The following is a 25,095-nucleotide window of genomic DNA, read 5'->3' on the forward strand; positions in this document are numbered from 1 at the left end:
TTCCACCAAGATAACTTTGCTTTATCCTAAATTATGCTAAAATCCAAGTAAATTATAATCCTGTCCTTTACAATATCTAGCCCTTTGTAGACTCATTGCAACTTCTGCACATAGAGACCTTGAGACTGTTAAAATATGTGGACTTTGATTCCAGTAAAAAAAATAAATCTACAAAGCTTCCTTGTAAGCGAGACTTTACTTAACCATCTTGGCAATTATGATAAAATATTTGCTTTATATGGATGCAAAGCTCCTCAGCTTCGTGGACTATATTTTTAAGAAACCTAATGAAAATAAACTAATTACTAGTGAATGTAATTTTTAGCCAGAAATTTTTACAACTGGAGAAATGAATCGAAAGCATTAAAGTCAGACTAGTGAAACTGTTTAAGTAAAAATGCTCCCATACTTCAGAAAGAAAAAAAGCAAAGCTTTCTTTTCCAGATGAATGGCTATACCTGAAGCTTTATAAAACAGACATTGCTTAGATTGAATATAAAATTTATTCCAGTTCTGTAGTTTTCATTAATCCATCTGTCTGCTATCTCCCAAGTGAATACATAGCATAAACTCCTATTGTATGCACTTTCTCTCTGGATTTGCCTAGCTGTACTAAATATGAACTGCAGTGATTTACACCTCCATGACTGTAGGTTACAGGAAAGCTGACTTGGGTATATTTTCTTCATTAGAAGCGAGTGTATTTGTAACAAACATTTGGCATTCAATACCTCTGCACTAGGAATTATGCTCCACGCTCAGGAAGAGATGCATTAATTGCTTTGTGATATGCACCTCAAAGTTTGGGATCAGATTCCAAAAGACTTGCTCTTAGTGACTTTGGTGTAAGCCTGTCCTGATTACAAAAATCTTCTGTGCAAGTGACTTTGGTGTAAGGCCTAGCTATAAAATGGGCATTCATAGGGAGCTAAATTCCAAAATGACTTCCTCTGTGTAAATCACGTCTGAGATAAAGTTTTATGGTTAGACAAATGCATGCTAAACTGTTTCATTTAATAATGGGTCAGAGATATGAGTAAAGGGGAATTTAAGAGGAGATGCCCTTGGAAACGGAGGTAGATAGAAGGCTTTTCAAACTACTGCAGACATAATTGTCAAATGAAAATGAATTGTAGGTTCATTGATAAGTACTAGGCTAGCTGCCCTTGTGGGTCATTTTAAGCCTAGTCAATTTCCCTTTGTGTTCAAAATAACCCCATTTGGTTATAGACTGGCATTACCCATCTCATGGTTGATGATCAAATTATCTCAGAATAACTTGGATCATACCATATGTAATTTGAGGGGGCCCATTCACAGGCTAAACATTTAGGAGCTACCTCTGGCCATTAGTAGAACAAGGTGCAGTCCTCTTTCCCCATACATAGATCCAAATTTTGCCTGAATATGGACAGGGATGAGCTTTTTGTTTTATGTGCTCAAGGGAGTCTATTCCACAACAGTGTTGTTCTCGGCGATATAAGCGTGTCCCTCCAAACCTTTTTGGTGATGCAAAAGAGGTTTAGATCACTAGACAAGTATTTCTTCCATTTGACTTGCTGATCAGTAAATCAGTACTGGGTCAGAGGATGCTTTGTATACTAGAATCAGGGTTCCTCTTAGTCTATAGGATAGTGTGTAGTGGCAAGGCTTTGAGTCAGTCCATGTAGGACATATTGTTTAGGCCTTGCCCTTTTTTTAGTAAGCTGCATCTGTGGCATTCCAGTTGCATATGTCTTGATATACCATAAGGGGCATTATACTCCAGTTGCCCTAATGAGGGCTGACTAAAGGGAGACGGTGCCTTCTCTAGATGCAGTACCTCTATTTATAAGCTGTGCAATATAGAAGGACTTATGACATATGATGTGTTGAGTGAAAGGTAGGTCACTGTCCAAGTTTCCAAATCCTGGACAACTGGGGCAACTCTTAGTGGCATATTGTCACTGTGATAGTTTCTTGGGGTATATGACATCCCAAAGGATACAATGCATTTTTTTGGCATTTTGTTTGTCCACTACGTTAGCATTTATTTATGCAGGACAACCTTCCTGCAAGATGGCCAAGCCATTTGGGGATTTAATGACTACTCTGCAAACTATCCTCTACACATCCCATTAGTATTTTGTTTTTTCCTTCAGAGAAGTAGATGCCAAACCGGGGCAGTCTCAGTGCAGAACCCTGGGGCACTTGGGGTTTAGAGAGGTCATGTTTGACATCAGATAACCTAGTATATTACTGGGGCACACGGATGAGATGTGCTGAGAAAACTTAAATAGTAATTTAAAGGTAGCGGTTGGGAGTGTGGGATCTGTGGCATTGCTATAACTTTGGGCAGTAAAATTTTGCACTAAATATGTTCGCTAGGATATTGGCCATTTTCTTTCCATCAAAATGTGTAGTATTTTTGTGGACTAGTTCCAAATCTGGTTTCTTCCTGACCTAAAGATTTGTAATTTGTTTGGCTTTAGTGGATTTTTAAGGCATGTATATTGAGACATCTTGTAAGCAACAATCAATTTTTCAAGTGCTACCTGGAAGTGCCATCATAGCACGAGTGGCAGCATATAAGGGGATTTTTCTTTAAGTTTTTTTTCTCATCATAAGAAAATGTTTAGCAATTTTCTTGCAGTGAAATATGAGAGCTTGTCATGTTGCAAATTTTGTGCTCATCAATAAAGGTTTTAAAAGTAAAGTTGCTTTTCATGGTAATTTTGTACATGCCAAAGGTTCGTACTTGAGTCGAAGTATCGCCATTACCTGAATGCGCAAGTGATGCTGCTGCTTTCACCATCTTTTGTACTTTTTCCCTCTGTTAAAGTTAAGAAATAAGAGTTTGACCTTCTAGTCTTGAGTCAAGAATAAAGCTTCGGGATGTGCAAAGTACATGTTTATTCCATAAATAGCACTGGGAGACTGCCTACTAATATTTTCAGATCAGTCTCAAAGAATAGAGTAAAATATCTCGTTTATATATTTTATCAATTTCATGCATGCAGAACTTTGACATTACATAGCTTTTAACAAAACATTTTTAAATATTTTGTCCTTATGATTCTCTGTTAGAGCTTCACGTGAACACTTGACAATATGGCTTTTAAAACCGAGACCAGCTGTGCTCAAGATATATCGGCTTGCAACTTTACATTTGGTAGCAGTACCTGCTATCTCTGACATCTTGCAAGGACGACTTCATCCAGCCTGAGAAGCCAGAACGTACTATTAATCTGGTTTCCCCGGATATCTGACACTTTTAAAACACAACATCCCTTAACTTCAGCACTTTGCCTTCAACTATCTGTTGGTACAAAGCGAGAGAATACAATTGTAAAACACTTGAAATATAAAGCTACTAATGTGAGACGATCTTGCATAATCATGCATCTGTTTTTTCTTTGGCATAAACATTTTGCTTGACTCATTTGTGAAGAAACTACAAGTTAATATGCATTTCGTGAAGAATAAACATGAGACTTGATAACCTTCCATAACAATCCCCTCTGACAATTGATATATTTCTTAATTTGATAAAGATAATGAATATTACAATGCCAAAGCATATTTTAATAATTTGTTCATCGTTGAATGGTTTTATAAGTGGCATTACTTGTGCAGGTTAAGATTAAGCATTTTGTAATCACAGCCTTTAAAACGGAAATTAAAACTAAAAGAATGCCAATTATTGCAATGATGCCTTGTAATATATTAGTTCCCAGCTTACCAAATGTACTGCCCAGCCATCCAAAAGTGTCCACTGTTTGGCTGTACTGTCCAGATCCTTGGCTGTTTGCTCTATGAAGTTGGTTAACTTTTTTCTTTTTCATCATGATATTCACTAATATAGAAACAGCAGTGACTTCCTATTAGGGCACAAGACACCCCCCCCCCAGCAGCTAGCATTGTCAAGTGCCAGCAAATTTTGTAATGCCACAGGTTGAATTTCAGTCATTTTTCAATCTGCCACCTTGATGTGATGTGAAGTATGGTTTGCTACCTCCTGAAAAATTTTAGCAATCCCTGACCTCGTGAGCATTGCCCTTTGCATTCCATACCCAGGAGTAAAGACTGAGCAATTCACGGGCAGAGCAAGTATTTTCATTTATTTTTCAGTTGGCCTACTGGAGGGTTCTGAGTGAATAGCAGGAGTGATATAGTCCACAAAACATCTGGACCAGTTTGTAGGCAACTAAGGGGGGGGGGGGTAGGCATGATCACTGCAAATGTAGTAACTATCCTCTATCATGCCCATGCCATGCCCCCCAGTTAGTGTTTTAGGTGTAAAGAGTTCAACAGAGTTGCATGTCTAGTGCCATTGCATTTGCTGGTTCCCAGTGGTAGAGTTCCATTTCTGGTATAACATGTCTCCATGATTTATGGTTGTAAGTTGGAGAAACTACCTTTGAAAAGCCAGTCACGTGCCACATTAGATTAATGTCACTTAAATTATTTTAAATGTCACTTTAGATGCAGGGATTGGAATCCTGGGAATCCCTACCTTAGAATGACACAGTATATAGGAGCACACCCAACAAGTTTGTCACATTTAAGTCCACAGCATACTGTCAACCAACAGGACATCATTTTCTCTTGACCAGTTGATAAATGGAAACTGCAACAAAAACAAAGTAACAGTACCAGTTACTGGATTCATCATGGACCGTCCTCTGAGTTTCTCTCTCTAATACTTCATTGGGGTAGATGGTTCATTCTTGCACTTCGATCTTCTGCTCTTGCAAAGATGATTCATCCGAGGTTTCCCCATGACCGCTCTTACGATGTGATGAATATATTCAAGTTGATAGTCCTGCACCGCGAACTGCAGTATTAGTGGTGAGTAGGACCTGTAAGGAGCCTTTCTACTTCATTGTTTCCTCATAGTAAGATGTCCTGTTCAATTCTCAGCTAAAGCGTCTTCTGTGTGGAGACGTGTGTGAATGGGCGTACCTTCGTTGAAGGTTGTGTGTCAGAGCTGGCAACTTGGCACGTAAAAATCTACTGCCAATCATTAGCAGACCAGAGTTCCGCTGTGGCGACCCCTAACCGGGAAAAGCCAAAAGACACAACAACTCAGTTTTATCATAAACCCAGTCACTGGGCTGTAGTTAGTGGCAGGGCTGGTCAGGAGGTTGAAGAACTTCTTGTACAGTTCGGTCACTGCTGCAAGAAATTAATGGTTATGTGGTCCTATCTCGCCTCCATTCTTTACTCACGGGTTCGGAGCAGAGAATCTGCTCCGACTCTGCCAACTATTTCTCTAGCATGAAGTCTCTAATTGGCTGGGCTAACCCTGAATCCCAAGATGCACCTCGCCCTAGCCCCAGATCTCGTTTGCTGCTCGTAGAGTTAGGATGTGGTCTTGCTTGGCTGTAGCTAAGTACCCCTTTCAAATACTTTTCTAAGTATTTAGTAGTCAGTTGTATTGCAAAAGCTATTTTAATAGCTACTCTCTTTTGTGACTAGTTCTTGTGAATTTTTTGTGAGGACTTTGTGTGCTTGTGGTATCCCTCTGTTTCGCGGGCTAGGCCCGTTTAAGTTAGAGGACCTAGTCCTCTCCAGTGTTGTCCCCTTGTAATTTGTACTGGTGCTTTGAGTTGTGCGTAGTTTTCCCTCCAAGAAACGTTTAACTTAGTTTACTTGGCGCTAGTGTGTTCTGATTTTTTCCTGCCTTCCTCTTGTGTTTTCTCTGTCGGCTGAGTGTTGTGCGGTTGTTATGTCTAAAGAGCAGAAAGAACATAAACCCTCCTGGCTTAAGAAGTGTACCAAATGTGGCTACAAAATGCCCATTACCGATGGGCATTCCATCTGTGTTTGTCTGGGTGTTCACCTACAAGAGTCCTGCAGTTTTTGCCACGTGTTTAGCCCTAGGGTACTGCAGGAAAGTAAAAATAAACCAATTTTGAAGGGTCTGATTAAGCCTTCCTTTGAGGAGGCCTTAGATTCTTCTTCGTCTTCTGGTGCTAAATCTAAGCCTGCTAAGGCCAAGTAAAGATCTCCGGCTCTGTCTGCCTCTTCGGAGCCTTTGGAGAAGGTTCAAGTGGATACTTCCTCCTCTGCTCCATTGTCCTCGGGGCCGCAGGAGAAAGTGTCAATTATGGATACCTCCTCGGCTCCATTGCCCTCTGGGCCGCAGGAGGTATCTGTTGTCACCCAGTGTCAGGCATGAGTCTCCAGGTAGGAGATCCCGATCTCATTTCTTCCAAATCCTCTAGGCTGTCTGATTTGGATGTGGGTAGGGTGGTCCAGAGGCTTCTGCAGTCGCCAGTGTTGGCAAAACTTTTTTCAGCTCTGACCCAGTCTGCTCCGGAGCCAGTCCCTGTCCTGGTACCGATGATTCCTCCTCCGAGCACCCATGTGTCATCGGAGCCGGAGTGCCCCGCACCGAGTGATGTCCTTGTGTCGGCTCAGATACCCCGGGTGAGTCTGTCGGAGCCGGCGTCTGCTCCAACCATGTCTGTTCCGTCCTCTGGTTTCGGTACGGTTTCCTCAGTCAGACCCGAGGGGGATACCTCGGGACTCCTGTCGGTTCAGTCTCCCTCTCAGTGCATCAGCTCGGGGAATCTCGACTCCTGTCGTGGTCTCTGAGACGGGTCTGTCCTCTGATTCAGGGGGACCTGCCTTCGAGGCCATGAGGAGTGTACTGGCTAGATAGTCAGTCACATCACCTGGATCAGTCACTCTGTCCCCATACACCCCGGCTAGAGCCTCTGACACCCCCCCTATCTGTGGATGGCAGAGCCCGAATGTCTGGGGATACCCCCTTGAGCGGTCCCCTACTTTCTGAGGGCCCCTCAGAATTGGTGCCTGAGGAGCCCCCCAGAAAGAAGTTGTGCAAGAGGAAGCACATAGACTCCCAGGACAAGTCCCTCACCTCTGATACCGACTTCGAGGAGTCAGAGGGGTCCCCCAAGTCATCCTCCGATGTCTATTTCTCAAACATCCTGGAGATTTTGAGGCAGAGAGGTGACTGGCCTTACAAGACCCCCTCTGAGGAGTCTGTATTCCTCAAGGCCTTAGGAGCTCAACCCTCTGCCTCCTGGGTGTCTCCACCCTTCGAACTCCTGGATTTGATTTGTTGAAGGGTGTGGGAGAACCCTGATTCCGTGGAACTGGTGCCCAGATGTCCAAATAAGTTCCTTTCTGCTCCCCCGGGGAAAGAGTTCCTGACCAAAGTGGTTTTGGTAGATGCCTTGGTGGTGGCGGCAGCCACTCAGCAGGAAGTTGCAGAGGCTTCTTCTTCCATCCATCCTCCTAATGAGTCCAGGAGTATGGATCGTTATGGGAAGCTTACCCTGTCTTTGGTGACCTTTACCTTTGCGGTCGCTGAATTACCTTTGTCATTTCACTCGGCTCCAAAGAGATCTCCTTAAGGAGCTAGGAGATACTCTGACTGGTAACATGCCTGAGGCGGTAACGCAAACTGTTAACGCCCAGTTGTCTACCCTTGGTTCCATTGTCAACTCGTCCATGAGGCTCATATCTTATGCAGCTGAAGGTGCGAGTAGGGCAGCTAGCTCAGGTGTGGCTCTCAGGCAAGCCTGGATGCGCCTGTGTCATTTCGCAGAGGCCTTTGTTTTCCTTCACTGATGCCCCCTTTGATGGGTCCTCTCTTTTCAGGACCAAAGTGAGACACCCTCACCAGATGCGAGCAGGAAGGTAAGACGCTATCTGCCGTAGGGGCCTGTTTTTCTCTCCCTTCTAGGCCTTACCCCAAGGCTCAGAGAGGGGGGAAAATGTGGTTCAAGAGGTCTCTGAGGCCTTTCCCTTCAGCTCAAGGTGAGTCCCCCTCCAGGGGCAGAGGAGGGGGAAATAATTCTGGAAGATGCCATCCTAGAGGCAGAGGAGGCCACTGCATCTCGGGAGACTGTGATTCCTTTCGCGGATCTTCCTTCCAGTGCTCCTGAGGTGTTGCCCGACTGTGCTGTTCCAGAGCCAGTTGGGGGCCGAATTTCGTTGCATCCGGAAGCCTGGGAAAGCATCACCCAGGATTGTTGGTTGCTTCGAATAGTTACCAGAGGTTACGCTATTCCCTTTGTATCAACACCCCCCTTCGAATAGTTACCTGAGGTTATGCTATTCCCTTTGTATCAACACCCCCTCCAGTCAGAAGAATCCCGGACGTCCCACCCAGTCAATGGGATCAAGCAGCACTAGAAGTTACAAAGCTGCTAGAAAAAGGAATCCTCCAACCAGTCCCCTCCGACCATATCGGATCAGGAACTTACTCAAGACACTCTTTGGTGCCGAAAAGAACAGGGGACCTGAGACCCATTCTGGATCTCAGTCGACTGAATCACTACGTTCTGAAGTCCAAGTTCCAAATGGTCACGTTTCAGTCCATTTTTCCATTGCTGGAAAAAGGAGTATGGATGTGCTCCATCAATCTCAAGGATGCCTACTACCACATCAAGATGGACAAGGCATCCAGGAGTCACTTACGCTTCCGGCTGGGAGCCAGTCACTTCCAGTTTCGTGCCCTGCCCTTTGGGCTCACCACAGCCCCCAGGGTGTTCACCAAGTGTTTGACAGTGGTGACAGCTCACCTGAGACGTCAGGGATTCCAGGTGTTTCCGTATCTGGATGACTGGCTTCTCACCGCCCCCACCAGGCATCTGCTCATTCAGGCCAGGGAGACTACCATAGCACTGTCAACAATTAGGAATTACTTTAAACTGGGAAAAGTCTGCCTTGCTGCCCTCACAGCGTGTTGTCTTTATAGGCGCAGAGCTAGACTCTATTCAGATGCGAGCTTTTCTGCCACAAGAGAGAATGAGTCCTGCAGACCCAGATCCATGCACTGTTGCCCCTCAAGAGTTCAAGCCAGGGTAGTTCTCCAACTGTTGGGCTCCATGGCTGCCACCATCATGCTGGTGCCTCTGGCCAGGTTACATATGCGGATTCTGCAATGGCTCCTTTCCGCCCAGTGGTCATTTCAGAAACTTCCTCTTTCCCACCTGATACTCCTCACGGAACGGTGCAAACAGGACCTCCGCTGGTGGCTACGTTCCGCCAATCTGGACAAAGGGATGAGCTTGATTCCTATGTCTCCAGTGACCACGGATGCCTCCCAAATGGGGTGGGGGGGCATTATCTTGGCAGGACGGTCCAAGGCATGTGGCAAGATCACGAGGTACATCTGCACATCAGTGTTCTGGAGATGAGAGCAGTGTTTCTAGCGTTGTGAGCACTCCAAGACTCTGCCTCTGGGAACTATTGCGATTCACTCGGACAACATGTCCGTAGTGTGGTACCTGAACAAGCAAGAGGGAGCCAAGTCTTATCCCCTCTGCAGAGAGGCCATGCGGGTGTGGCATTGGGCAGTATCTTCCCAACGGTTCTTAATGGCAATGCACATTCCGGGAAAGTCCAATGTGATAGCGGACAGGCTGAGCAGAGCTATTCTGATGCCTTACAAGTGGTCCCTGAACAACCGAGTGCCGGTTCAAATTTTCAACAGGTGGGGTCAGCCTCACTGCGATCTCTTTGCCAGTACCCTCAATGCCAAATGCAGCGAGTACTTCACACTGATCCCCCCCCCCCCCCCACGGACGCTCTAGCCCACGATTGGCCTCCCGGTCTGGTCTATGCTTTCTCTCAGTTTCCTCTGTTACCAAGAGTGATTCAGAAAGCCATATCCTTGGGAAGTAGGATGACCCTTATTGCTCCACACTGGCCTCGACAAGTATGGTTCCCCTTTCTTCAGAACTATGCAGTAGATGGTCCTTGGACTCTGGACCCAGTGCCAGACCTCCTGACTCACATGTCAGGCCAGCTCCATCCATCACTGCGAACCCTCAGGCTGACAGCCTGGCTACTCCACTTCCATCACTAGTTAGACAGCATTCCTTTTCACAGGAGGTGGTACACATCTTGTCTTAATCTCATAAGTCTTCTACCAGGAAAACTTACTCCAGCAAATGGAAGAGATTCTCCATTTGGGCTCAGGCCCAAGGTTTGGACCCCTTCACTGCCCCAATTCCATCGGTTTTAGATTTTTTAGCCATGCTTTTCCATCAGGGCTCTGCACCCGCTACCATTAAAGTGCAATTGGCTGCAATCTCCAATTTCCATACATCTTACGAACCCTCTCTTATGGGTCATAAACTATGCAAGGCCTTCTTGAAAGGCGCTTGGCTACTCCGCCCTCCTGTGTCAGAGCCCGTCATGCCATGGGACCTAAACCTTGTGCTACAAGCCATCACTTCACCCTTTGAACCAGCTGCCACCTGTGAACTGAAATTTTTATCTTGGAAAACGGCGTTTCTGATGGCCATTACATCGGCCAGAAGAGTATCAGAACTTCAAGCTCTGTCCATTAAACCTCCGTATTTGACCTTTCATAAGGACAGAGTTTCACCTGAGACTTAACCCATCCTTCCAAAGGTGTCATCCACTGTTGATCTCCATCAATCTATCGAGTTACCAGTGTTCTTCCCAAATTTTTCCAATAAAGCAGAGTGCAGATTCCATCAGTTGGATGTGCACAGGCAATTGAGGTTCTATTTACAAAGGACTAAACAGGTTAGGAAGTCTGATCAGCTGTTTGTGTCCTTTTCAGAGAACAGAACAGGTTGTCCTGTTTCCAAGTGCACAATTTCCAAATGGATTAAATATTGTATTTCCTTCATCTACTCTGCATCAGGCAGAAGTTTACCTTTTCCCATCAGAGCTCACTCTTCCAGGGCAATGTCCACATCGATAGCTTTCCATGCCAGGCTTTCACTGGATGATATTTGTGCTGCAGCCACCTGGGCCTCTCCTCACACCTTTATCACTCATTACAAGCTGGACGTGGCTTCTAGGGGCCATGCTTCCTTTGGTTCCACGGTTCTCAGGAGTATCTTTCTATGAGCCTCCCAGGATAGAGGTGCTGGGGACGCTGTCCCGTGAGTAAAGAATGGAGGCAAGATAGGACCACATAACATCAGTTATGTACTCACCATAACGATCGATGTTTGTGGTCAATCTCACCTACATTCTTGCGTACCCTCCCACCTACCCCCTTCCTAGAGGATTTGGAGGAACATTGGTTCTGTGAACCCTTCAAGGTCAGTTGCCTTTTCTTTCTTGGCTGGAATTCCTTCCAGTGTTGGTTATGCATGGGTTATGATTGGTATGGTTGCAAACAAGATCTGGGGCTAGGGCGAGGTGCATCTTGGGATACCGGGTTAGCCCAGCCAATTAGAGACTTCATGCTAGAGAAGTAGTTGGCAGAGTCGGAGCAGATTCTCGGGTCCGAACCAGTGAGTAAAGAATGTAGGCGAGATGGACCACATACATCGATCGTTATGGTGAGTACATAACTGTTTTGTGCAGTAAGACACTACCTCATCTGTTGACAGTTAATTTATTTGACACTGGGAGTAGCTGGAAAGAACATCGGCCTCCCATTAATAGCTCATAGGGGCTCAGTCTCCATGTACTTCACTTACTCAGTACTACGGGAAGTGCCTCTGGCCGTTTAATGTTCGTCTTGGCACAAATCTTCGACATCTTATTTTTAAGGGTCATATTGACTATCCGTCCAGATGACTGGATAGTTGGGACAGTGAAGACTCAACTTAGTATTAAAAATCTTGCATAGCTCTCTAGTCAGGGAATTGTTAAATTGAGTTTGCCGATTACTATTGATAGCACAAGGTACACCAAATCTAGGTATAAATTCAAATACAAGTTTAGCAACTGTTATGGAATCTTCCTTATGACATGGGTAAGCTTCCAGTCATGAAGAAAACATGCAAACCACCACCAATATTACTTGTAAATTATGGAGCTTTAGCATCTGGACAAAGTCCAGCTGCACATTAACAAAAAGTCCCCAAGGAGGTGGTAAGCATGCAACTTTAATGCTAAAGTTTTTGCTATCACTGTTTTAAACACACTACAGTTAAAATACTGAAGTATCAGAGGAGACATGAGGGGCATACCAACTTCAGGTAGTTTGATTAAATAATGCTGTCTTACCTTACCTTTTAAGAGCACATAGTTTACACCAGCCCATGCAGGTATCAAGGAGGTAGGCACCACCAGTCGTCTGTCCAGATGTCTGTCTAACCAATTGATGGATTTGATGCATCCGTCCTTAAGCCATCTCTGAACTTCTCCTTGTGATGCTTCAGCTTGGAAAGCTGATGCTTTGTCATGATCAAGCACGTCATCGCTTTTAGTCTTGCAATAACTTCACATGTAAATTTGCACAAAGTCCTTCTACAACTTGTTTAGCAGCTTGATCTACCAAATTATTTTCCTTTGAAGCAGTATCTACACCCTTTCGATAGGCATTACATTTGACTACTGCTTTATGTAACAAAAGAGCATTGACATAGAATTTTTAATAGGAGTTCTTGCTGAAGTGAAAAATCCCCTCTGTTTTCAAAGATGCCCAAAATCATGTACGATGCCAAAGGCATACCTGCTGTCAGTAAATGTATTAACAGACTTGTTTTGGGGTAACTCACAAGCTCTTTATAAAGCCACTAATGCTATCTGGGCAAAATATACACCCTCTAACCTTTGAAGCAAAACATCATTACTGGTGCAGACAGATATTCCTGCAGCCAAATTTTAATTTCCATCTTTCACAGGAACCATCCACAAATAGGTGCAGTTCGTTGTTTGGTATAGGAATGTTGTGTCATGTCGTTCCTAGCAGAAAGCAGATTAGTCACATACCACACACACCACACACACGTGCTCTTTATCATCCTCAGCAGTAGCTAACAAAGATGCAGGATTTAGAACATGACAGTTTACGAGAGAAATAGATGGATTGGAGAGAAGTGCAAGTTCATATTTAGACGTGCTGTCGAGAGGGGTTAAGTTCTCATTTTAAGTAAGAGAGATGGTACAGAATGAGGGGTGGGCAGTAGCTAAAGCTTCCTTTAAATTCTGAAATTTTTCTTCAGTATCCTAAGGGAGGGGCCCTGGTGTAGCCTGTTTTAAAAGATTTATCAAAGGGTTAGCAATTTATGCATAGTTAGAAATCCACTGTCTGCAATATCCTGTCATACCTAAAAAAAGATCTAAGCTGATGCTGAGTATTTGGAGGTGAGGCCTTAGCTTTTACCTCCGTACAAGATGGTAACATCTGCCTGCTACCCTGAGATATTAAATGACCAAGATAAAGTCTCTGAGGTAACCATAGCTGTAATTTTTTTCTTGACACCTTGTCTTTTTTTTTTCTGCAAGGATAGTTAAAATATGTAGGGTATCCTTCTAACACTGCTGAAAAGAATGAGATGCTGTTAGTAAATCTACATATTGCACTAACACAGACCCACCTGGAAATGTCACATCGTCCAAATTTTTTTTTAGTATGAGAAAATAATGGAGATTCAGTGTATCCCTGTGTTAACTGTCCATGAATACTACTGTCCCTTGTAAGTAAAGGTGAACAAAAGCTGACTTTCGGGGTGGATTAGTATAGAAAAGAATGCTGAACACAGATGCATCACAAAAAAATGCTGTAGGTATGCCATTCAGTATTGTTGCTGGATTTGGAACCACAGGAAAAGTTAGTAATGCATTGTTTACAGCCGTCAAATCTTGCGCAGACCTGCAAGCATCCTTTCCTTTTTCTTCCCAAGGAAAATGAGTATTACAGGGGCTTTAGCTGGCACTTTCTTGTTGCATCAAGAACTGACTTAGAGGTTTGAATCCCTACTCTGCTTTCATTGTCGGTGGATAATGCATAACTCTAGGGAGAGGTTTGGATGGATTCATTTTTATTTTTACTGGTTATGCAGATTTTAATATACCTACTTCATTAGCATGTTTAGCCCATAAGTTAGCAGGTACCTGCTGCAGCAGTTTTTCAGCTGGCTGTATTCCTTTAACAGGCTGTTCCTCAGCTTCTGCCAAACCCCCCCCCCGATTCTGTTGCAACATCCAACTACACCCCTTCTGGTTTGCAGTAAATGGTATAACCCAGTTTGGGTCTATATCACGTAGTCAAAGTGCCGTAACTTCGACTGACATATGTTCGAACGCATATGTCCAAAGTCAAGGAACTTCGACTAGCTTATAAAAAAAAAAAAAACACCGGAAAAATGTAAAACTTGTTTATGCAAGTACCCTGCACCCCCCCCCCCCCACACACACCCCCTGCTACTTAAATATACCAACTCCTAGACTGCACCACAGTGAAGTGAATGGAAACCTTCGCTTATGGAGATTTCCATTCACATGCTCGAACATTTACAAGTTCGAACATATGGTCTTGACCATATGTCGTTCGAAATTGTAAATGTTCAACTGTTATATAGACCCCCCCCCCCCATTTTTATAACGGGTCTCTCCCTAGCAAATTTACCAGTGTAGTAGTACTCTAGAAAATAATGCCTTTTTTTTTAATATACCCTAAAGAAATGGGTATAGGTTCTGAAAAAGGGTATGCAACAGTAGCATTTTTTAACTGCCTTTACTTTGTTTTGATACTTGTATCTATCATCTGAGGTAACTTTTAATACATACCTAGTGGCTCGTGTCCACCAGGAAAGGAATTTTTCTTTGAATTTATTTCTGCTTTAACATAGGGTCCCTTTTGATCTATTGACAGCAGAGGATCAAGATTTATTTTTTTGTTTTTTCATAGTACAGTAATTACTGACTCCTCCTAATTTGAGGAGGTGGAGGGAAGTGTACCATTGTTATAATTTGGCTGCCATTCAGTCCAAATGGAGAGAGACCCTGCATTTGCCTGTGTTGGCCTTCTCTCTAGTGTCCTGCTTCACAACAGTTGAAGCAAGATCCATCAGATGAGGCAGGGGAGCACTGCCATTTCATTGTTGCCATCCAGCTGCACCTTTTTCCTCTCGACCGGCACTCTTACTACATTCACTAGCAATTCCAGGCCCCCTTCCCCTGCCCTCTGCTTCGTCCCCTTGGTGCTTTTAATTGTCTTATTTGCAAAGTTGACCGCTTATCCTCTGTATCCTTTCTCCATGTTTCCTGAAATTGCAGTACAGTGATTTGAAGCACTTAAGGACTTGGTCTTTTCCCTGCTAGTCTATAAGCACTTGCTTTTTGATTTTGTAGAGGAGCTTGCAGACCCTGCACAAAAGCAGCTGTGATTGCTGGTTTAGCTTGCTCTTCTGGATCTGGTATCCCTGGATGTTTAGCAAATGCTGCTTTAAGACAACTCTGTGCAGGGGCGTCCCCTTTATTTTGTTTACATGCCTGTATCTTAGACCAATCTGTCCTAACTTGACACTTGTGTAATTTTTTGTAACCATGCTGTCGTTTTGGCTTTGTCCATTCCCTGTGAGAGTAAAATCTGTTTCAGCCTTTTCAAGTAACTGTTGTCTTATTTCATCTGAAGTGGCTACCAGAAGCAACTTGCTTAAATCTGTTAAAGTAGGATTATAACATTAAGTTTTTAATTCCTCAAACCTTAGTGGATCTTCTCTAATATTTAGAAAATGTTTGGACTTGGTATGCAAATAATCAGAGATCCAAAGGCAATGAACAAGCTCTCTATTAGCCTGCAATATTTTTCTAAGAGGTGCCAAAAGATCCTGTCCAGAGGAAACCTCTTGCCTTGCCCTGTTGAGTGTTTGTTTATGGTGAGCTGCTGGTGTATTTAAATGCTAGTGTTCCTGTTGGTGAGGTAGAGGCTTGATGTAAATAAAAAAAACCTTTCAGACTGCAGATGTCTGTTCTTAAGATGAGTGTGGAACAGGGGAACTAGGTTGAGATGCAACAGTGCTGTGCTGACCTGGTGTCCACTAGACAGTTATCTGAAATGCAGGGGTCTGAAGCAGCAGAAGTTTGTACCAGAGCCACCTGTACCGATAAATATGGGAGGAGGATGCAGTATCTACTAGAAGATTATCCTCTTCTGAATTCTCTGCTTTTTGGCCATATGTTGTCGTTGTGGTAGTCATTGTTGTGGTGGTAGTTGGAGTTTTTTTTTTTCCCCCCAAACCCGCCAAGACAGGATAAAGGAATCCCTTTTTCCTGGTCTGTACTGCCAATTTTTAACCGGTTTCATCTGTTTGTAGCAACTTTGTATTAATATCCTGTAATCCCCTTAATGCAGATTCCTTTTAAGAGCTTCAATATACCAACAATAAAATACTGCCCGTTTCCCACTTACCTTGTTTTCCCCCCAAAATACCCTTTAAATTCTCTAATTTATCTTTATCATAAATTTCATTTAATGGAAATTCTTCACCAGAGCATTTTTAAGTAAACTGAAACCATTCATTCAAATACATACAATTTTCCTTTCCATGATTATGATGCATGAAATTATGTAGGTCTTCCCTTTGCAGGGATTTGATCTGCCTGATCAACTTTGTTCCCATTTTTCCTATTAAGACTTATTGTAGAGCCTGGTAATTCAGAAAAGAAAAATGGCTACATCAATTCATACACCATTCAGGGATGAAAGGGTAGAGATTTTGTCATTGCGCAATGACGGATGAAAAGTTTAGATCAGCTTTTTCCCACAGCACCCCCTTGCTTTCATTCATGAGCTCAAAATTTACAGCTGCAGCATTGCAATTGGGATAATGAGGCAAGTAGATAACTCTGTCCAGAACTAACCACTCTTCGGACTCTCTGGGAACTTTCACACAATCACACCTACGTGCCAACATGCCATGGGTTTAGACTTTACTAGCACACACACCTATGTGCCAACATATGCTGTAGGCTCTTGAATTTGTGTTTATCCACACACACACACCCCCGAGGTCCCAGCATGTTGTAGGCTCACAGCTTGATTTTAAATTCTTTCCTTTCAGCCTTACATTAAGGATCACAAAACATCTCGCATGCTTGGTAGTACTGCCCTCAACACAAGGCACCTCCCTGTGTTAATTTTCTGTTGTATGTGCTTAATTTTGCACTTTTTTCTTATTTACTGTGGGTTCCTCTTCCTTTTACTTTACATATACCTAACAAGCAAACTCCATTCAGCAAAACAGTTACTCGCTCATTCCACTTTAACTGCAATTGTCCAAGTGAAACAAATTCACAAATCATTTTCCCCATTTTTAGTCTAGCATGTCTGCACACCCTGAATAGTTAACTGCTATAATTAGGTGTCCGAATCTGACTGTTCCATACAAAATGAAATTCACACAACATTTCTCTGTTTGGGGCCCCCACACTGCCCTGCAGGAATATCAAAGTTCAGAATCCAAGTCATGGCACCAAATGTTAAAATTCAAAAATAGTTTTATTTTTTTGTCTTGAGTCAAGAATGCTTCAGGATGTGCAAAGGACTTTTGTTCCATAAACAGTGCTGAAGAGACTGCCTACTAATTTTCAGATCAGTCTGAAAGAGGAGAAGAAAATATCTAATTTATGTATTTTTTTCTCATCAGTTTCATGCATGCAGAACTTTGACGCAACTTAGCTTTTTAAAGTTTTTTAAAATTTCTTTTTGAACCTTGATTTACAGCTTTGTGAATGCTTGACAGTATGTCTTTTAAAACATAGACCACCTGTGCTTAAGATTTAATGGCTTACAACTTTTGGTACCTGTGTGCACACACTCAAGACATCTTTGCAAGGACTCCTCTCCCAGCCTGAGAAGGGCAGAGCGTGCTGTTGATCTGGTTTCCATGGATATCTGACACTTAAAACAGAACATCCCTTAACTTTCAACTCTTACTTTGCCTTCAACTATCTGTCCATACAAACGTAAGACACTTATAAAGCTACTACTTGTGTGAAACTATTTCTTGCGTAATCCTGCATCTGTTTTTCCTTTTACATGTAACATTTTAACTCGTTTGTGAAGAAACTACAAGTTTAATATGCATTTTGTGAAGAATAAACATGAGACTTAACCTTTCATAATAGATTGCATACAGTTGGGGGGTTAAGGGGGGCAGCAAACTAACCCCACATGTTCTATGTTAAGATACCTTTTTTGCAAAGTAGCAGTTTCAGAGTTGTGGTTTATAATGTGAGGTTTAATTGATCCATAATGTTTAAATTTCTTTTTGAGTAATATTTGCAGATGATAAAAACACAAACCATGTTGAAAGTTAATGAAAATGTTTAATTTCATTGATATTTTTCCATCTGCAACTACTAATGAAAAAATGTTAAGGGCACCCCCACCCATCCCTCACTCCTTGATTTGCAGGGTCATTCGCAGATTCCTTTAAATAGATGTACATTGGGCTCCTGCTTCTCTGGAGAGTAGAAGGTAGAATAATGTTGCTTGCTATTGTGCATCCTGGCCCCAGAGTTGTTGTCGTGATCTTAACATTCACCTGTGTGATGTCGCTAAGGACCCTCATTACGTTTGCTGTTTGTTGGTGGATCTGGTGCTAAATGGTGATCTCTAGCTAAAAGTTAATATGGTATTTTTGCTTAATTCAATCTGCTAGACCTCTGCTTTTGATTTTTCACACCAACATGCTTACCATGTACACATGCAAGGAGAGGGGAAAGTGTTGAAAGGTTGCTCTTAAAATGTTTCTATTTTTCTATGTTATAAACTAATGAACTGACAGGAGCACTGTGTATGTCCTGCATGATAACCTGTGTATTTCTGAAATTGATTCCAACTACTGTGTAGCTTTTCTTTCTCTGCATCTGCTGGAAAGGGGCAGTAGCCCAGTCAGACTATTTCAGTCAAATAAGAATTTATTTAAACCCTTATGAACGTATTAATAGACCAATGTTTCTGATTGTACATGAAAGGATATTTAAAATGTTCCTGTGTCAGTACTTCCCAAATTAAGTTTTCTTGTTTTACATTTCAGCTACTGGGACAGTTAAAAGACCAGCCACGCATTATTGCTCATTTCCATGAGTGGCAGGCAGGAGTAGGATTGATTCTCTCCCGGTTTTACAGACTGCCCATTGCTACAGTGTTCACAACTCATGCCACCCTACTTGGAAGGTATCTTTGTGCTGCCAACATAGATTTCTACAACAACCTTGGAAAGGTACTATTTCTTGCACTCTGATTTCACAGACTGTAATAAGTGACTTGTTTGCTAAACTGTATCTAATTTAATCACATCAGTAGTAAATTCCAGTGACTTAAGAATTTAAGGGGTGTTGCAGCTGGTTGTGTGTTTTCAATGTGGTACTTGAGAGTTGCATCCAGTACAGGATTTGCTCTATTCCCCGATTGTATATCTGTTATGCCTTTTTGAAGGTATTTGTAGCTGAGCATATCCGGGATACAAGGGAAACATCACTGCATTTAAGACCTGATGCCGAACACCAAAAAGTCATGCCACACTTTCTTTTATAAGATATTAAATCAATTGACCAATTGGTGTGTGTAAGACAAAACAAACCCTGGTTGATGTACAGTTGAGACATTAAGGTGCATCTCCAGAGATTCTCCATTCTGTCAAAATGTCAGTTAAGGTCATACAAGTGATTTCCCTAAACATTTATCTTTGAGTATTTTGCTTTCTTAAAAGTTGTAATTTCCCTTTAAAAATATTTCGCCTGTGGATTAGTTGCTTGATGAAATTTCTGCTTTGCTACTAACTGCTACACATTTAATGATTGAAAGTCTGCAGTATTTTTTCCGTGTTTCCCCCAGATTTAGTTTTAATGTTGAAGGTTTGCATCTGTTCAACACAGGAACATTTTAACAAAAATTTAGTTTATTCAATGAATATGCTTTTAAAGCATGTAGCTGGAAAAACAATCAGTGCTACTTCAGTAACTGCAATTTATACTAGATAAAAAGAAAATATGCTCTGTGATAGTGGTATCACTTTAAAATAAGTGTGGGAGACAGATATGTAAACAAAATTATGTGCTTTGCAGTAAGGGAAAAGTATTCCAGTAAGTTGAATTTTTTCCCAAAACACTGAACCTAACACTGAAAAATAAGCTTCCTTACCTGTTCTGCATGTGATCTTTAATGAATCCAAGTTGGTAGATGCACTAAAGGCTTAAGGGTTAGTAACTTAGACATGTAATATTTTTAAAAATCTCCAAAGGCTGCTGTTGTGATAAGTTGGCTAAATATGTATCCTGACAGCCACCAACAAAACTGACTTCTGTCAAGCTTCTAGTCTCATTTGGTGTAGCTGTTTAGCCAGTCCCATTCCTCTTAATATTTCCATTCAATCACAATATAATTCCAAGCTTGCATTAATATTTGCAGAGAGCAATAGGTAAAATTTAGTCCCAGATTCAGGATCTGTTCCCCAGGCTTTTACCTTGAATATTCCAAGTGTTAAAAGTAAGCAAGTCTGTCTTTGTATATCATTGCCTTGCAAATGTTTGTGCTTTCCGATTCTGAGAATTTTTGTTTTGAAAGCTGTGGGTGTATGTTTTGCTTAAAACCAAACTTGGGACTAGTCGGCCAAATGTAAACTAGAACTAGGAAAAAGGATGACAAAACCCATGGCACAATGAAGTTCTTTTTGGATGAAAGCACCTAACTAGGATATTAATGATTACATACAAATTGGTTTTGGTGTGTGGTGTGGTTTTGTCAGCCTTTTGCCTGGCTTGTTTTGCTGACAAACTGCATAATCAAAACTGATGACATGCAAACCTTTATACAATGAATTCTCCTAAAAAAAATCTTTTGGTAAAAGTGCTACCTTGGGCATTTGGGCAGGTAGTGAAATGCCAGCTAATACTGTCATGACTTGCATTTGTTTAGCAGTGAGAAGACTATCTAGGGAAAGAGCAAGATTTTTTTAGCACAAAGAACGGTGTCGGAGTTGCAGTACTGAAAACTGTTAGAGGCAGCTAATGGCTAGTGTTCTGTTAAACTGAGGCAGGCCTATGTATGTCAGACAATGTCTACAGGTGAACTGCATTTACAGCATGCCATTACATATGTTTTCCTGGAAACTAGATCACACAATACTAATGTCTGCAGTATGGTAAAATCTGAAAAGATGGTAGCACTGATTTCTCCCACCTGGATGCTTAAACGTGAAAATGTAAGGAAAGCCTTTTGCGCATTCCCTTAAGGGGGATGGATTCACAGTTGAGTGCCACATTAGTGTTTTAATAAGTTGAATAATGTGGCAGCGCCCCACAGAAATAGAAGTGCTGTATTCTAGCTTGAAGTCAAACAACTTCTTCTTCTTTTGGCTTTTTCCCGGTTAGAGGTCGCCACAGCAGATCACCTTGTCTGCTCATGATTGGCAGTGGAGTTTTACAGTGTCGAGTTGCCAGCCCGGTGCCCAACCTTCCACAGAAGGCACACACATGCACACACTCACACCTAGGGCCTATTTAGCGTCCAATCCACCTGCAGCATGTCTTTGGGATGTGGGAGGAAACCGGAGCACCTGGAGGAAACCCACGCGACCACAGAGAGGACATGCAGACTCAGCACAGAAGGTACCCCAGCCGAGGATCGAACCAGAGAACCTCTTGCTGTGAGGCGGCAATGCTAACCACTACAGCTTGAAGTCAAACTAAATTTTGTATTTGTATAGACTTTTATTTTCTCAGTGGATAAGCATGTAGAATGGTCACCACTACTAAAAGTGGTTCTCCCTTTTTACGTTGTCCCCTAGAGTAAAATATGGCTGGGACAGACTACTGTATTTGACCATTGTCAAACCAGCTTTGACCCAGTGGAGTGCTGTTTTGGTATACTACTGTATCTAGAAAGATTTTCTCTGTACATTAACATGTTTCACACACTTGCCAGATGTATTGACAGATTTGCATCCACCATACTATGTTGCTTTCTATATGGTTGGTGCCCTGGGCAATGCACCCTTTTGGTATCCCCCTCACCCTGTTTGAAGTTGATTACCAAAACATCCTCAAAAGCTGACCCCAAAGAAATGTTCTTCATGCTAGGCAACCATCTGCTTAATGGGTCTTTGCTGCTTGAAACACCTTTGCTAAACTGTAGCAAAGCACTTTACTAGTGTCCTACTGCAGTTCACTGACTGCCATTTGCACTTTCCTAAATTTTCACTTTTCTTAGCTTTTTGCTACAGTTCCTAAAAATCATGTAAGCAGCTATGATCTTGACTGCTCAATTACCGCGTACAGAATCCAGTAGATACTACTACTACCACTACTGTCAAGACAAGGCCCCTTTGTCCAGCTTTGCCAGGTTGTATAATATTCTGTGAAGAGATTAGGCCCAAGTCCTGTTTTATTCTCCTTTTAACACACACACATACAAATACATACACACACACGCATGCAAATGCACGCACGCATGCACCTACACAGGTTTATAGGTAGGTATTAGGCTATCTGCCCAAAGGCATTTATAAGCCTAGCCAGAATGTTGGCTTTCGCCACCCCCTTAGATTAGTTCCCTCTGCCTGTGTCCAGCAGAGCCACTGAAGTGATCCCCGGAGTAAACTGTTTCCCATCCACTGGTCAGTGTTTCTTTTGAAGAGTGTTAGCGAGGAGCTCTGCCTAATGTAGACTGGGATCTTGTTCCAAAGCATGAGAAGTCTCTGGGACAGGAATCTATCCCTCCAGCATGTCCTATTTATTGTGGTGAGGTTTAGATCCCTAGAGCGTGTAGCTTGAGGGGATAAGGGTTTTCTAGCATCAGGCAGAGATCATCTCTGAGTAGGTGGTATGCAACAGAGTACAGCTGGAGTTTCTTCAGTCGAGCTGCATAGGGTATCTGTTTGAGGCCAGTGATGCTCTTGGTGAGGTACTTCTGTGGTCTTTCCAGCTGTTGCAGGTGTCTTGTAAGGTACATCCCAAATGGAGTATTGTACTCTGATTGGTCTGATGAGTAGAGGGGCACAATGACCTCTTTTGATCTGGATGCGAACCCTTTTGTGATTATGTGGGCCACATAGAAGGATTTTCTGACCACTTTGGCAATGTGATTATCAAAGGTGAGATTACCATCTACTTGGGTCCCCAGATCCCTTGTCTTCAGTATTTAGGGGACTACCACCTATGTGGTAGTTTGTGGGTACTTTGTTTTTTCCAAAGGGGATGACTATGCACTTTTAGCTTGAGGCCATGATTTTGACACCAGGTATTCATCTCAGCGAGACCCTTTTGGAGGATGTCTGTCAGCCGGAGAGTCAATTATAGCCCCTAGTTTGCTAACTTGGTCAGCCATAGTCCTTCTGTGCTTGCCTGTACCTCTGAGAAGTATATGCCGAACAGGAGGGGTCCTAGGACTGAGCCCTGGGGGACGCCACTTGTAACCGGTTTAGAGGTGGACCTAGCTCTAGCAACTCTCACCATGTGGGTTCTGTCCGTGAGCCAGTTGGCAACCCATCTTGTGATGTAGGGTTTGTTCAGGCTGGTGAGCTTATGTATAATACCAGAATGGGGAATGGTGTCTTAAGGCCTTATCGAGGTATAGATAGTCTGTGTGTACCACCTTTCCCTCATCTATAGCCTTGGTAATGGTCTCAAAGAAGTCCACCAGGTACAGGAGCCATGATCTGCCCTTAGGAAAGTGGAACTGGGTAGGATCCATTGTTTGGAGGTTCCCAATGTCTCTGTTAATGAGTTCCATGATGCGCTCCATAGCCTTGCAGACCAAGCTAGTCAGGCTTATAGGGTGATAGTTCGTGGGGTCTGTTGTGACTCAACCTTTGTGGAGCTGAATAACCATTGTTCACCACTCTATGGGTACGTAGCCTGTGGAGAGGCTGAGTTTGAACAGTGTTTTAGGTTAGGGGTTAGTTTGTCTTTGAGTTTGTGTAGGACACAGCCTGGGACACTGTCCGGTCCCATTGATGCTGTGTTTTTGACTTTGGAGAGAGGGCTGTTTTAACCTGAATGTCTGTGATTTCAGTGACTCTACATTCTTCTGGTATGGTTATGGGCACTTTTGGGGGTGAGAGGGGGGTGAAGTTTGCGCTGAACCTGTCTGCCAGGATGTTGGCGATATCTGTCGGTTCAGTGTATTTTGTGCCATTTTGCACTCCGAGCATATCTGAGCATTGCCACTTAGATTCTTGACATAGCTAAAGAATGCCTTGGGGTTATCTTTGGAGTCCTTGGCAATTTTTTTTTTCAAAGCTCACCTTGGATGATTTTATGAAGGATCGTAGTTTCTTGCGGATACTGATCAGGGATGTCTTCCCTTCTTGGGATTTTACTCATTTCTGTACTAGTTTCCTCCTATTGTATAGCTTGTTTATGGCAGGAGTCCACCAGACTGGTTTCCTTTTCTTGGAGTGAGTCTTTGTTTTGCTTGGGATGGCACGATCCATGCATTCTTGTAGGTGCCTGTAGAATGCATTAGTAAAAGATTTTGCAGCTTGAACAGCGTTATCCTTCAGTATGAGGGCTTTGAAACTTTCCACCTCTGTCTTAAGTAACATGAAGTTTGCTTTTGAAAAGTTTTTCATGGTGATTTTCCTGTCCGGGGGTGGGGGTGGAATGTGGATATCCAAAGTGATTTTTTTTATGGTCAAATCTAACTAGCGGGGGGTTGACTGGTGTGGAACACTGGTCACCCATGTTGGTGATGACCAGGTCCAATATGTTGTCACCTCTGGTGGGAGTGACTAGTTGAACCAGGACGTTTGAGTTTATAAATTCTAGGAAATGGGCAAGGGAGTCAGTACTTGAGTAGTTCTCCCAGTTAATGTTTGGGTAATTGAAATCACCCAATATTAGGATGTTTGGTAGAACCTTTGTTTCCCAGCGTTTCCAGAAACACGGAATGGGGGTTTTGGGACATGGTGGGTGATCTGTAGCAAGCTACAATTTGAATTGCAGTTTTGCCCATTTAGTTGCACGTGGATGATCTCTGAAGCATTGTACTGTACCACTAACCTGGAGGTGTGGGTATCTTTGAATATGGATACGCCCCCACCTTTTGTATTTCGGTTTGGGTTCTGTGGCCGAAATGTATGGTATGAGTTGTAGCCTGGTAGTGTCGGGGTGCTCTCTGCAGCCTTAAACCAGGTTTCTGTTACTGCACATATATTGATTTTCTCCATACTGATGAGTGTCTCGAGTGTGTGCATTTTGTGGTTTAAACTTCTTGCATTGAGTAGAATTACCCTCAGTTTTTTGTTACTTGTGTTATTTACGGCAGTGAGTTTGCCTTTTGAGCCTTGCCTAAAAAAGGCACTATGGGGGTGGCAAGAGCCTTGGCCAGTATTTGAAAGCCTAAGGGTGACAGTTGCAAGCAGTTTCTCTAGCGAAGCAGCGTGGCTTGTCCAGCATGTCCTCCCA

The 25,095-nt window shown here is 42.8% G+C and overlaps 1 protein-coding gene across 1 annotated transcript in view; it reads left to right on the top strand.

The window, feature by feature from the left end:
• Positions 1-25,095, top strand: part of GYS2 (glycogen synthase 2) — a 730,647-nt gene that overhangs the window by 297,042 nt on the left and 408,510 nt on the right. The window contains exon 4 of the mRNA XM_044087805.1: positions 18,726-18,911. Coding sequence (XP_043943740.1) covers positions 18,726-18,911 — 186 coding nt within the window. The remainder of the gene's footprint in view (positions 1-18,725; positions 18,912-25,095) is intronic.

Source organism: Protopterus annectens, chromosome 11.part0 (assembly GCF_019279795.1).
Source record: "Protopterus annectens isolate FY-2018-M chromosome 11.part0, PAN1.0, whole genome shotgun sequence".
Taxonomy (NCBI): domain Eukaryota; kingdom Metazoa; phylum Chordata; order Ceratodontiformes; family Protopteridae; genus Protopterus; species Protopterus annectens.